At 35.3% G+C, this 14,738-nt stretch overlaps 1 protein-coding gene across 2 annotated transcripts in view; it reads left to right on the top strand.

Annotated features, from left to right (window-relative positions):
• The window catches only part of EPHA3 (EPH receptor A3), a 359,059-nt gene that overhangs the window by 323,023 nt on the left and 21,298 nt on the right, over window positions 1–14,738 (top strand). For both annotated transcript variants that reach the window (XM_065875995.1, XM_065875996.1), the window contains exon 14: window positions 13,536–13,685. In XM_065875995.1, coding sequence (XP_065732067.1) covers window positions 13,536–13,685 — 150 coding nt within the window. The remainder of the gene's footprint in view (window positions 1–13,535; window positions 13,686–14,738) is intronic.

The following is a 14,738-nucleotide window of genomic DNA, read 5'->3' as shown; positions in this document are numbered from 1 at the left end:
CAAGGGGTCCACAAGATTATTTCAACCTTAGTAGAATGATGTTGATGTGTCAAAATTCCTCTTTAGCCTTTGTGAAGTAAAAGTGCAATAGGATCTTTGCATTTATGCTTCATTCCCAGAAGATTCTTAAAAGCCACACTAACCAAACGGGCTCATTCACTACCAATAAATAGCTGATTAGAGTTCTTCAGTGTTCATCCTTGTATTTCCTTGGAACTCCTCAAAATATCTGTGGGAGTCCTGACTTCCCTCTGAGAAGCTGTAATTTGCATCTGCATTTCTAGAATAATTTAGACATTTTTGATTTAATTTCCCATAATAAGCCTTGTTTGGTACAATAATTTTATAATTTACCCTGAAATATGAGGCATGGTCATACAGTAATAGGACTTCTATTTTGTTTTTTAAACAAAGACACTGAAACAATGAAATGAGTGTTGTCATACTAAGCTGTCATTTTGGGAATGTGTACTTACTGCAGGAACACTGCTATTGTCCAAAATGTTTGGGGAATTCCTCTTTCGAAATTATCTTTAAAACTAGATTGTAAATGATACTATCACTCAAAATTGTTTAGGCATATAGTATTTTGGGAAGCAGACTTGACTAAGATAAAATCTGTGGTTTCAATAAGCTTATAGTTAATAAATAAGGAAAGTAGCACATTGTTGTAAAGTCTGGGTTGTTTTCTAACCAAAAACAGATTATTCAGCTTAGACATCCGCCTTATTTATTCGAATTAGCATGCTATGATTATGGTTATTTCAGAAAAACAAGTTCACCATTTAAAATAGTGTGCCAAGGCATTTTTTTTGGATGGACACATTCTTGTTAATCTGCTTTACCAGTCACGTTACTTTAATCACACTTAACACATTTCAGAAATCAGCATTCAGTGCCTCAATTCATTATACTTTTCCGATTGCTCCTCTGAAAGTTATTGCCTTTAGATAGAGGGTAATTGCACTAAGAAATCATGAGAGACATTTGATTCAATGCCACTGAATGAATGTAGGGTGTCTGCTGTTCTCATTTTTTTTTTTTTTTTTTTTGCGGTACGCGGGCCTCTCACTGTTGTGGCCTCTCCCGTTGCGGAGCACAGGCTCCGGACGCGTAAACTCAGCGGCCATGGCTCACGGGCCCAGCCTCTCCGCGGCATGTGGGATCTTCCCGGACCGGGGCACGAACCCGTGTCCTCTGCATCGGCAGGCGGACTCTCAACCACTGAGCCACCAGGGAAGCCCTGCTGTTCTCATTTTTAAAACACCTCTGTGGTTGACAGGCAGGGTAGAAGAGTGAAATAGAAATTATATCCACTAATTCTGTAATTAAAGATTCTTAAACTGGAGGGGACATCTGAGGAGTTGAGAAAACCCTTAGCCTTACAACTTAAAACAATGTATCAGACGTTTTCTCCTGCTGCTTTTGATACTGTCTTAAGTGTACTCTGAGTTTTCCTTCCTTATATCCTCAATAGTATGCCTGAAAGGAAGGAGTCAGCTGAGATAATAATATACACTTTTATGTGATTTCCATAAGAATATTGGATAGGAAATTGGAATTTTTTTTCAATACACACTTATAGTTATTTCTCTTGATTTCTCACTACTGAGTTATACGGAAATTCCACACACTGACACTTTTTATTATACAATATTATTATGCATCCTGTAACCTTTAGAAAATTTGACTGTACATTCATGACATGATGAGAATGAGAAAGGTGTAAAGTTTTGGTATTACTATGAAAATAGCTCAATCTTGCAGACCCCCTGAAATGCTCTTGAGGACACCAAGAAATGCTTGGATAACACTTTGAGAACCACTGTTATAGATACTTTATGAGGAAAATAACACCTTAAAAACTAAATATTTGAGTAGTTATTGAATGATATAAAATCTGACTTATGCTATAGTATTACGTGATATAACATGTTTTGAAGAAAGGTCTTGAAAGCATACCTGCGGCTGCATACCTAAGGTTGCAAACCATCATAAAAGGCCCTGGATTTTACTTGGGATGGATATGATTGGAGCATTTAGCTCTGCAAATTTAAAACATCAGAGAATTTTTGTTGTTGAGAAAAACAAACAAAAAAATGGATTACCTCTCTTTAGTTATACATCATGTGAATTTCAGAGTATAATTATGGCATGTTTCCCATTTCTTTGGACTGAACTACTGATTTGCTCTATTTTATACTATCAGAAGCATGGTATTATTGGTGAGAACTGTTTTCTACTGAATAATTTTTCAATCTTTTTCTTATGAAATTTCACTTTTAATAAGTTAACATTTTTATGTGTGTATGAATACATATATTATGTTTGTATGTTAAAATAGATGGAATCCAAAATTCCAAGATGATAGTGGTCAATTTGCTGTTTTAAACAGGATCAAGTTAAAGAAAATATAGACTTTTACCTAATTTATATGCTGTGTCATATAAAGTCAATCCTGTTCTCAAGTCCCCAAATTCATTTTAGGGGTATAATTACCACATAAACTGATCTGGGAAATTTAAGAAAACCAAATGATGTGTTCTTGGTTACATTCTTCATTATTAGTATTTTTCTTTTTATTTCTGTTATGGAGATGCATACTGAGTAATTGCCAAGTGGATTTTTATATTGAATGAAAAAAGTTCTGTCTTGTGTCACATTGCCCTATGGCCAATTAACATCTATTTAATTTTTAGAAGATAAAACCAAATGAAAAGTTATTACAGGCATTATGTGTTAAGTAATAGGAAAAAGAAATCTTATTTTACATAATAACTTATTCTATTTTTTTTCTCTGTGAGTCTGCCAAGTTGATGCCAGAAATACTACTGCTTTGTCTTATCTAATTTCATTTGCAAGACAAGAAAAAAAAAGGGGCTAAAGCAAGTGATTAAAAGCTAAGTGGCTGAATACTCTGTTTCAGGATAACTCCACTTGAAGAATATGAATATTAGAAAACATGAGCCTTAGTTCTGTAGAATTCTCAAGGACTAAAAACTATGTATACCAAAAACTTGTGTGATATAAAAAGAGAATAATAGTATTTTGATAAGTAGTATATGTCATATGTAATTTACACATGAATGAAAAAAAGCAATAAGTAAATATCTAATCAGTGGCCTTCATATAATAATGTATTTTAAGCTTGGACACAAAATAAATAATGTCAACATTTTCTAGTCTCTTAGGATCAGTACATAGCTTCTGTCTTATGTAGCTTCACAAAGTAAACTTATATATCCCCAAATCAGAAAACTCTAGAAGATTTTATAATCTCAGTTAATGGTGCCTCAAAGTTTAATGAGGGATCAAATACTTTCTAGCCACCCATTTCAGAGAGATGGATAGCACGAACATTTCAACATGTGAAAATAATCCATCCAGATTTATGTGGAGAAAAATCACAACTATAATTTTGGAATGATACACACGAGTGAGGAGGTTCTATATAAATATATTACACACAGTCTCTAACAGGAACAGTTTTCTCTGCAGTGCATCATTCATTCATTCATTCATTCAACAAATATTTGAGTGCCTACAATATACTAGGCACTGTTCTAAGACCTGAGAACCCAGAGGTAAAAACAAAGCCCTGGCTCTGTGAGCTTACGTTCTAGTGTGGTATTCCACATAATAAACAAACAGGTGAAGATATAGCAAGGCAGAGAAATAAGATGCTGAATGTGGACAGTATGCGGGAGATGCTACTGTAGATAGGACGATCAGAGAGAGTTTCTCTAATAAAATGACATTAGAACAGAGAATTAGTGAGAGTGAAGGAGAAAATAATGTAAATATTGAGGTTAATAGGCCAAATTCATTTGCTTTAACTATTTTTCAATTCAATGGAATAATTTTAATAATTTCTCTTATTCCAACAGGCTCACTTTGCAAGAAGACAAGTTAAGTAGTCAGATTAATGATATAACTCAGACTTAAAAACAAGCAAATAGTGACTGGTCCAGTCTGTAGTGTTGAGCCCTGGAAGCTTAGTAAAAATCACTTACTAAAATTATTTCCAGTTGACTTGTGAATATCCCACATTTCAAATTTGTGATGACACATTGCCTGAAGCTTTTCCCATGTACCCTGAAGCCACTGACCAGCCCCAGCTGCTCCGGCACTGGGAGAGACAGCAGTCATTATTTCCCAAGCCAGTCTTACTACTTGATGCCTGGAATGGCTAATAATTTGATTCATTCCTGTCCTATGACCCTTTTTCAACTACAGTTTTACATGTCATGGTTCAGGCCCACTCCCATGATTTTTTCCCTTTCATTTGCTAGTCATTGCTCTGGAACTGCCCCCGTATTTCAAGCAATTTTTACCTAACATAGACATACAAGGAAACCATTGCCATGATGTCTAGTCAGGATTGTCTCAGCAGATATTTATGAGATCCTCAAACTATCATGTTATCTTTCCTAATTTTTCAGTTATCAATATTAATAAAACCAAGCCTACCCAAGTTATGTACTTTTTTGCTTAATTACTAGAATGAATCTAATACTTCTGTTTCATTATTTTTATTGTAAATATATCATTTTCCTGCTATATTGGATAGGTCTTTCTGACTTATTTACTTATCAATATGGCTTTTTTGGAAACTTGTGTTCAGAGTGCTAAAAATTCACTTTCAAATGAATTTCTGTAACCTTTAAAAAATAAAGTAGGAATTCAGTATATATAAAACACAAGGTTTAACACTTAAAACCTCTTTGAACTTTGAAAAGAGCTGTACCCACATTAGGCTGTATGTTTAGTCTTATCCCTAAATTTTTTCATTGTTTTTGTTTTTGTTGAAGATATACATTATACATCAGATGACCTAATTTTATATTGTATTATTTGACTCTGAAAGTAACAGAAAAGTTATTTGTATTTTATTTCCTGGATAGCCATAGAGTTACTTAGAATACAAGGTGAAGACTTAAGAAATTCTTAAGTGTCTCACGGAATGTTGAAAAATTTCAAAAGTTCAAAATATTGACTTTTGCTACCTGAGAGATCATCTGTCTCTGATCTCTTGTGGCAGTCAACATCTGCTGGAACAATTCTCTCAATGACTTTTAGATTTGAACTACTGGGAATTAGAACAGATGCTTCCCCTGGGAGTCTTCTTGGATTGCCCTTCACCTTGTTGTCTACTGTTGTCTGCAGTGAATGAAGTTTACTTCCTGACGATAGATCCTAAATCCTTTAGTCAAATGATTTATCTCTATAGTTCCACTTCTAACCTGAGAAGCCAATATTTGCCTCCAGGTTAAACACTCAATTACTCTGGGTTTACTAAGATAAACTCTCCGAAGTCCTTTGTCACTCTAACTATGACCTGGCAGAGCTCACAGGCAGGCAATGTGAAATATGGATCAGCAAAGCATTTCTTAAATCAGTAAGGAGAGATTTGTGTATATAATCAGAGAAAAATTGGGGCAGACATAAGATACTAGGGCTCAATGTCCAGAGATTTCAGCAATTACACTCCTTTTCTTTAGAACTCAAGACTTGAAGCCCCCTAACCCACAGTGAATGAGCTGACTTCAGTTAAGCACCTGAAAAATTCAGGGTTTTTAGCCAAATGTCTCATTTAAACTGTCTAAATTCATTAAGTTTAGAGAACTGAATTGCAGGATCTTCCAAGAGCATGTTTACTTTGTGATTCCTATTCTAACTGCTGTTTCTGGACAAAGTGAACAAGGTTTTGTACTACTTTACTCCTGGATTAGAGTTTAGCAATTACATAATGCCTCTGCCCAGAGAATCCCTAGTATCTTTACTTGTGCCCTTTTATTCTCCTTTAACTTTTCTGTAAGAATTCTATGGAAGTAAATCCAGATATTACAGCCAATAGATATGCAGTTTAGTCCAAAGTCAGGATCATCTTTGGACTAAACAAGAGCCAAAATAATTAACATTAAAAATGTCAGCATCCTTGATATTTCTGTAGGTTTAAGATAGAAAGTTGAAAGAGCAAAGGTTTATACGTTAGCACAGCTGTTAGAGATAGATGAAACTGAACATAAAATCAAGTTTTATGTTTCCCATGACCCTCAGTTTATGAATGATAAGATATCTGCACAGAGAGGCTAAGAAACTTGGCAAAAAATAGATAATACAGTCAAAGCTAAGCCTAGAAATGACAACTCCTAATTCCTACTAAACTTAAGAATCCAAATGGAACGTGTGACCGTAAATCCCCCTGCACCCCCAATACTGACTGTCATAGATGTGACATCAGCACTGGGAGGAACTGGCTCTGGGTTTGGCATTGCAAATATGGGGAACAAGCATTAGCTTCTGATTCTGTTGAGTGTGAACTGGAGGTCCCTCTGCAATTGAAGTTTTAGAAACACTCCATATGCTGTGAATCTGGGCTTGCTCCAGGCAACTGGAGACGTTTCTCAAATATGTAAATATCTGGGGAGCTTACATACAGACATAGAGACCACCTTAAGTAAATGCTTCATTTAATGATCTGTTAAAATATTGTAAAAAACACATCTTCATAAATTATTTTTAGAGTAAGTATCTGGTGCTTTACTTTTCTGAACACCTAGGAGCATTTTACCAACCAAAACTTCAATTGCCAACTGATTTCAAAGGTTTAGCTCATTAATAACAGTTGTACTAGAATAGTTTTACTATGGCAAGAAGGCAGTATACCAAATGACACCACTTGTGTCATCAAATCCAAATTTTTGGATAGCTCATTGAAGGATATGTTTGGCAGTTTTTTGGAAAGCATCTAAATTTTTTAAATGCCCTCTACACATATAAACTGAAAAAGCAATTTCTGAATGTGAAAAAGAAGAAGAAAATATAAGTCAAGCAATGTTGGCTTAAATTTGTTGGGGTGGGAGGTGGGGAAGGAAGAGGAATTTTTGTGGTCCAATCAGAAGTAAAAGTATAAATAAATTCTGCAATACATTACTTGTAGGAAATTTAATGAGTCAGACTCTTGTATATTCAATTTATTTTATTTTGATAGTCTCAGATCTACAGATGCTCAGCTTGAAGGCAGAGAGAGTTATTGTGAAGTGTGACTAAATTAAAATTTATGGGCCCCAGCTTCTTCTTTCACCCTTATTTCAGAGCCAAATTGAGCCCTCTAGGTCTCTTATCCAATGTCTCACTATGTCAATGATATTTATGTTTTGTAGCCTTAGATAGCATTTTCTCTTGTAGGAAAAGCCTATTTCTTACCAAAAATTTTGGTTATTGATGCTTCCATCTAACAAAGAAATTGATGCTTAATTTAAGTTTTCCTAGCAATAGAAAATGATCCCTGTTTCAAAAAAATTAAAGGGAGAAAGCAAGAGAAAAAGAAGAAAAGAAAAGAAAACAAAAAATAGAGGGAAAAATCTCAAAGAGGTGCCATTATATTTACCAAAATCCACATATCAGAAGATGAGCTCTAATGAACTTGGCCCTTTTTTAGACTAGAACAGGAATGAAAATATCCATGGAAAGTGTGCTAATGGTTAAAAGAAAGAAAGAAAGAAAGAATTCCACTTAGTCTACATAAAATCCAGTTAAATCTTGGACCTCTTTGAATCATTTTCCCTTGCTGATCAGGATTTGTCACAAACAATCTAAAGCAGTAGTTCTCGAACAGGGATGACTTTGCTCCCTAGGGGATATTTGATATTGTCTGGAGATATTTTGGCTGTCACAATTGGAAGGATGCTGATGTAATCTAGTGGGTAGAGGCCAGGGATGCTAGTAAACATACTGCAATACACAGGACAGCCCCTACAGCAAAGAATTAATCTGGTGTAAAATGTCAATAGTGCTACTATATAGAGACCTTGTTCTAAAGTTACCCAACATGTATAAAGAATGTGGAAAGAATGAGAGAGTGGGGATCAAATATCTCTCTCAGGTACTTATAATTTCTCCTGTCCACACTGGACTGCAAGTTGCAGGGGATAATGTGGAATACATTGCCATTTGTGAAAAATTATGCAACAGACTAGCCATCTGCCAACAAGTCTCCTAGAATGTTGAACTTCAGGCTAGCAAACATAATGTAACAAACAGTACACCTTTTTATTCTTGTTAAATTTTATTCTCATTTGCTTTTGATATAATACTTGAAAGTTACCGTTCGTTTCCACTCAAAGATTTAAATATTAAACGTGATCACTTTACTTTTGATATTTTGATTGCGTTTATTAAAATGTCATGGGTGTAAACTCATGAATAGGCATTCACCTCGCAGATAAATATGTCACATATTTTCAGCCAGCATGTGAGTATTACTTATGCATAATTATTTTTATGTTTTAACATTTTACTTAGCTTCATCCTACAAAGGAATGGAGTAATATTCATGTGCATAGCTTAAAAATATTTATTAAATTTTTGGTGGTATTCAACCTCTCATAGCCTTATGATTTCAAATGATAGTTTGGGCACACTTATTTTATTTATGGCAATGTATAGGACAAAAGCTACTACTCGAATTTATTTTACTAGTTTTGAATATAAAGAATTTGAAACTACAATGTTGAATTTAAAGAGTCTGTGATAATAGGTGCACTCACCCTGCCTCAAACTCTATAATAATATTATGAGCTTGGAATCTCTCCTGTAGTTTGATTTCGAATTAAGCGTGTACTACGAATATGTTGGTTTATTTTTCTCTCATTTGAACCAGAGTGACTGGTTGTTTACTGATCATGGAAAAAGTAAAATAAATTATAAAACTCTTCTTACTCTGATGTATTTTTAGCAATGAATGATAAATTTGAATAATACTTTGTAGTTGGCAATGAGCTTTCCCTTATATCTTCATTTAATAAATTCTTTACATGAATAGTAAAAGTGTGCTATTTGAAGGGAATTGGAATGGAAGAAAGGGCAAAAGGTTTATTGAGTACTCTATTAAAGATTAGACACTTTATTTGTTGCTTTATGTATATTATAAATCTATTGCCGATGACAAAAAAAAATTCCTAAATAATAATGAATAATCCTTAGTCATCTTTATTCTCTTCCTCATCCAGTGATGGATGGTGCCATTTACAAGATGGCTGGCTAGGGGCAGTAGGAGGGTCTTGAATATGATTGTCACTTCATTCCCAGAGCAAAACCAATCAGTCTAAAACACCTGGAAGCAGATAATGAAAGTCATCTAATGAGAAAGCTAAATGTTCCAGGGTTAAAATTCTAGGGTTAAAAGCTAATTACCTAGGGATTCCAATAACAGTATTGAGTAAAGGCAAACAATACTTGTTCATTTACACTTTCTTCTAAATAATGAGTTCAAATTAACCCCAGTTGTTCATTTAGAATGCGTTGTATGGATATCATATGGGGAAATATAAATTAAAAGCTTTCTTCTTGTAATTAAAATAAATATATTTACTTTTAAGTATATGAACTCACTAAACAGTGACCTGGAACAGAGCCCAGCCACTAAGAAAAAGACTAAAACACTAGAAAGTTGATCAATGGAAATTTCTAGGTAAGGAAACATTTAATTTTGCAAACTGGCTTAGTTGTTGAGCTGGTTGAATGCCACTTATTCATTCATTATGTGTTCAGAATAACATGTTTGGAATAAAATGGGGAAAAAAATCAAAATCTCCCCCTTCCTTATGCTTTCCTATAAGGGCAGCAACTCAAGCTTTGATGCATTGAGGAGCCAGAGGGAAGCTTAGATTAAAAACCTGAATGAGATGAATGGATGAAGGTAGGTGTGGCACATATATACAATGGAGTATTAGCCATAAAAAGGAACGAAATTGAGTTATTTGTAGTGAGGTGGATGGGCCTAGAGTCTGTCATACAGAGTGAAGTAAGTCAGAAAGAGAAAAACAAATACTGTATGCTAACACATATATATGGAATCTAAGAAAAAAAAAAAGATCATGAAGAACCTAGGGGCAAGACGGGAATAAAGACACAGACCTACTAGAGAATGGACTTGAAGATATGGGGAGGGAGAAGGGTAAGCTGTGACAAAGCGAGAGAGTGGCATGGACTCTGCCACTGTGTGCGTTTGAAACAATGTTTTAACAAGATTTACACAGCAAATAGACAGCATTTGATGGGAAAATGGTTCTGGAAATAATTTGCTTGAATCTGTAACCATGTGCTTCATTAGAAAACACACTGCACGGGTCTTAGTCAAGAATTGAAAGAGTGAAGCTCCCGCTAAAGAGATGGGTGTGGCTACGGCATCAGAGGTCCCTCCAATGGCATTTATGTCTGTATGCAGAACCACCAGTGAAGAGATTCTTTCCAAGCTCCTTCGACATAGGTGTAGCTATGTTCTTCCTAAAAACAAATTTAAAAAAAAACCCTTTTCAGTATTTCACTATTTTTAGACATTTTATTAAAATATGCTCAGGGCTTCCCTGGTAGCGCAGTGGTTGAGAGTCCGCCTGCCGATGCAGGGGACATGGGTTCGTGGCCCGGCCTGGGAAGATCCCACATGCCGCGGAGCGGCCGGGCCCGTGGGCCATGGCCGCTGAGAGCCTGCGCGTCCGGAGCCTGTGCTCCGCAACGGGAGGGGCCACAGCAGTGAGAGGCCCGCGTACCACAAAAAAAAAAAAAAAAAAAAAAAAATATGTTCAGTGTCAAGGCTGTCCTCTCTGGAAAACAGGGGTAAAGCACTGAAGATGAAACAACTTTAGCATGTACCATTGTAATCCTGGTTGAAGTAAAACACAGAAAATGGGCTTATTGTTCATGGTTGTCATCAATCTATTGGTTTTGTTTTTTTTCCTAATATCTGTATTTTAATTTCAAGGAATCTTGATAAGGTGACACGTATCTGTGCCTTATATTTACTAAATAGATGCAAAATTTTCAACATGGAAAGGACTTTCTTCCTTTATCTCTCTCTCTCTCTCTCTCTCTCTCTTTCTTTCTTTCTTTTAGTGCCATTTTTATGCTTTTAGTAATTTGTTTCTGGGCAAAGGAAAGGAAATGGCAAAGTGTCTGTAGCAGAGATAAGACATTCAGCTGAGATTTTACAGTATCATCTTTTCTTTGCCCCATGAGTACAATTTGTTTGACTTCTGTTAATTCTCAGAGTTCTTTAAAAGGGAAAGAATGTGTACGCAATGATTCCATTTGGCATCCTGAATAGATTTATAATAGTTAAATGTCACATGTGTAGTTCTGTTTTTATCACAATTATGGGGTAGTATTTGAAATACTGATTCCTTAAAACCCAAATCTGGACTCTGCAGGTACAATTAAGTTAATTTTTTTTTAATATTATTATTATTATTAACATTGAATGTGTTGGTAGAGAAAGGGCAATATTAGGCTAGGAAAAAGACTCTCCAAATTTAAATATGAAAAAGTATCTTTTAAATTTTTGTTGAAAAAATATACAAACTATAAAGAAGAGAATGAATGAGTGAGTGTAAGTGAGAGAGAAAAGAAAGGGGCAACTTCTAAGACCATATGCCCTCTCATCTCCATAGAGTTTTCTATTCTGTTTTTCTGGTTCTGGACAATCTTTACTCCAGTGCACGTTGAGCTCTGTAGTGTTTCCCACCAACTCCCAAAACCCTATTGGTCTAGCTCCCATCTCTCCAACCTGATTTTACTGCACTGGTATAAATCATGGATGACCCTTAGGTTGCTATCTTCTCAAGAAGGCTGTGCTCAGTCCTCCTTTTTGTGCCCACTTCTCTACAGTTTCGTGCATCCTTCAAAACCCAGTGTAAGCCCTTTAAAGATCTCCTGGCAGTACTCTTTCTGAAGAGCTCACTTGTGTGAAAACATCGAAGAAAAGTGTCAAGTTTACTGAGATAGTTCCAATCACATATACCACTCTCCTCTACGGGATAACACTTGCTCAATGTACCCGTGATTAAATCCCAATTCGACCTTTTCCCATCCTCTCCTACTGCATGCCTCCACACTCTCTGTAGTATCATCACACTGGAAACCGTTTTTCCAGAACATATATTTTCCTCCTCTGTGCTTTGATTTATGCTATTTCCCTCAGAGTATGGGAGTATTAAGCTGATGTTTCTTGAGGCTTTACTGTGTGCCAGGAACTACGCTAGAGATTTTACTGAAATTTGTCATTTAGCCTCACAACAGTGCTATGAACCAGCACTGTTACTTTCCCAAATAACAGATGTGGAAATTCAGGCATGATAAGGTTTAATAATTTACCTCCCAAATTGCCAATCCATTTCTCTAAAGCAATATATTGTCACCCTTGAACATTACTTAAGGACCAGTGAAGTGCTATGAGGTACAATGTCAATAGAACACATTTTGATGAATATGGCATAAAATTTTGATGACGTGAATTCTTTGGAACATCCCTCCCTTTTTTTGTTGTATCAAAAATTGATGTACCTTATAAGGCTCAATTCATATGTGACCTCCTCAGTTTCTCTAGTGAGAATCTCGGCTCCATGCTCTGCGGCACAGCAGTCTCCACTACTATCTTCCTACTCAATGTAGGCAGGGTCTGCAATTCTAAAAAGCCCCAGCATTACCCGGAGCTTGTTAGAAATGCAGACCCTGCCTACATTCTGGAACTACTGAATCAGAATTTCCATTTTAATCAGAGTGAGCCCAAGGTGATTCATATGCATTGTACAGTTTGAGAAGCAAAGTGTTAAATACTTATTTCCTTCTGCATTTAGTTATTTCCAGCAACTAATTATCATTCCTATTTGCTTGATATTTCTCAAACAGAAGGACCAGTGTGTTATTTATATTTGTCTCACCCAAAGTGACTAGCATAATACTTCCCATATGGTTGCTACTCAGCACATCTTTATTAAATGTATTTATTAAACTGAGAACAAATTCTATGGAAGTTATACCTTTATATCTCCCATAACTCATAGAAGCAATATTCTCCTCTAGACTATACATTTTCAGAATGTAATTATTATATCTTTCTAGCTCATATGGTGCTTACCTAGTACATGGAGGGTACTTCAGTGGTTAATGATGGAGTGAGGCACTGAGTAAATTAATTAAGATGATTGATTAATGTATGTGAAGAGAGGTTTTTTAGATGTATAATTTTATTTTGAATTTATTTAATTAAAAAATACCTTTAAGAACTTAGGAGTATCAAGGAGTGGTGTAAGTTCCTTACAAATATTAACTTAATTCACATTCTGCTCTAAGGTAGTTTGTTCATGCATAAATGTATGTTAAATCAATAAAGGTTGATTTGGGATACCTCATTCAATTCTAATATATAGCATATCTATTTCAAGTTGTTTTGCTACAGATGTCTGATAAATGTGCCATAATTGACATAAAATGCCAACATTTTAGCAATTTTCAAATGTTTTTTTCCTTTCATCATTTCAAAATCTTCCCAAATTGATTGAGAAAATATTTCAGTAAATAGTATGCCACTCACTCCTTGGTATTAAATTAGAAGAATATCAAGATATATCAGAAGAAACCCGCATTCCATTTCAGAAAAGAAATACCCTGACAAATTCAGTCAGATTTCAGATGGTAACGTATATTATATGTTTTAGTCATTGATCATGTATGTATATATGATTTTATATTGCAAGGGAGGGAAGATCCCAATCCGGTGGACATCACCAGAAGCTATAGCCTACCGTAAATTCACATCAGCCAGTGACGTATGGAGTTATGGGATTGTTCTCTGGGAGGTGATGTCCTATGGAGAGAGACCATACTGGGAGATGTCCAATCAGGATGTAAGTATTTGTAGTCTATGAGTTATGGGTTCGGATTAAGAGATCAAGCTGTGCAAGGAAGTGGAGCATAATGAAACCAGGTGGCTCCCTGTTTGTGACATTGAAACAGAATACTTAGAAGAAATGAAATTGCTTCCAAATCTTGTAAAGATATCAAATGAGTTGCTCTGAAGGATTTACATTTTTCCCTCAAGCCCGGGTTTAGAAATGAGACAAAGTGAAGACATTTGTAATAAAATTTTATAAAATAAGTGACTGACAAGATAGCCAATAGATATCAGGGAATGTTTGAAGTATTTTTGCTACAAAATTGTTTCAATGTAACATTAGTAAGATACACATGTCTGCCATCCTTTGTAGACTTAATTAATGCATCTGGGCCAACGTTTTGTTTACTTAAATATAGTATTTCCCAAAGTCAGACAAAACAACCAATCACTAGCATGTTGTTTCTCATAGTGTATTAAACTTGCACATGAATTTAGTTATACAAATTGAAGTCTCTGGATAGAGAAAATAATCTTTAACTTTCTATTACAACTCAAAAGGATTTTTGTTTTTATAAGTCATGTTTTGCTAATGCTTAGTGAAAGGATGCTATTGGCATGTGAGATCAGCACTTGGAGATGTTTTTTTATGCTTAGCCAGAAGCTGTGAGCATGATCTCAAAGACACATAAGAAGGAAAGCTGAGATGCTTTTAGTCATTTCCTACTCACCACATATAAAATTGTTTTTAATGTATTTGGATATAAAAACCTTTCTGAACTTCTTCAAACAAGCCATGTTTTATAATGGTACTGGGAAAATCAGACTCTCTTTACCACATCTCTATTTTCCAAATTCTTTCTGTATCAGAGGATCTCAAAATGTGGTCTCTGGACCAGCAGCTTTATCATGGCCTGGGAATTTGTAGGAATGCAAATTATCAGGCCTTTCCCCAGAGCTATGGAATCAGCGGTTAGTTATCTGCATATTCATAAGTCCTCCAGATGATTCTGATACACAGTAGAGTTTGAAAATCATGACTTTACATGATTTAAAAGTGTGAATG

Source organism: Phocoena phocoena, chromosome 4, assembly GCF_963924675.1.
Source record: "Phocoena phocoena chromosome 4, mPhoPho1.1, whole genome shotgun sequence".
Classification (NCBI taxonomy): Eukaryota; Metazoa; Chordata; class Mammalia; order Artiodactyla; family Phocoenidae; genus Phocoena; species Phocoena phocoena.
The sequence above is the reverse complement of the archived record's forward strand: the minus strand, read 5'-3'. Positions and strand labels throughout refer to the sequence as shown.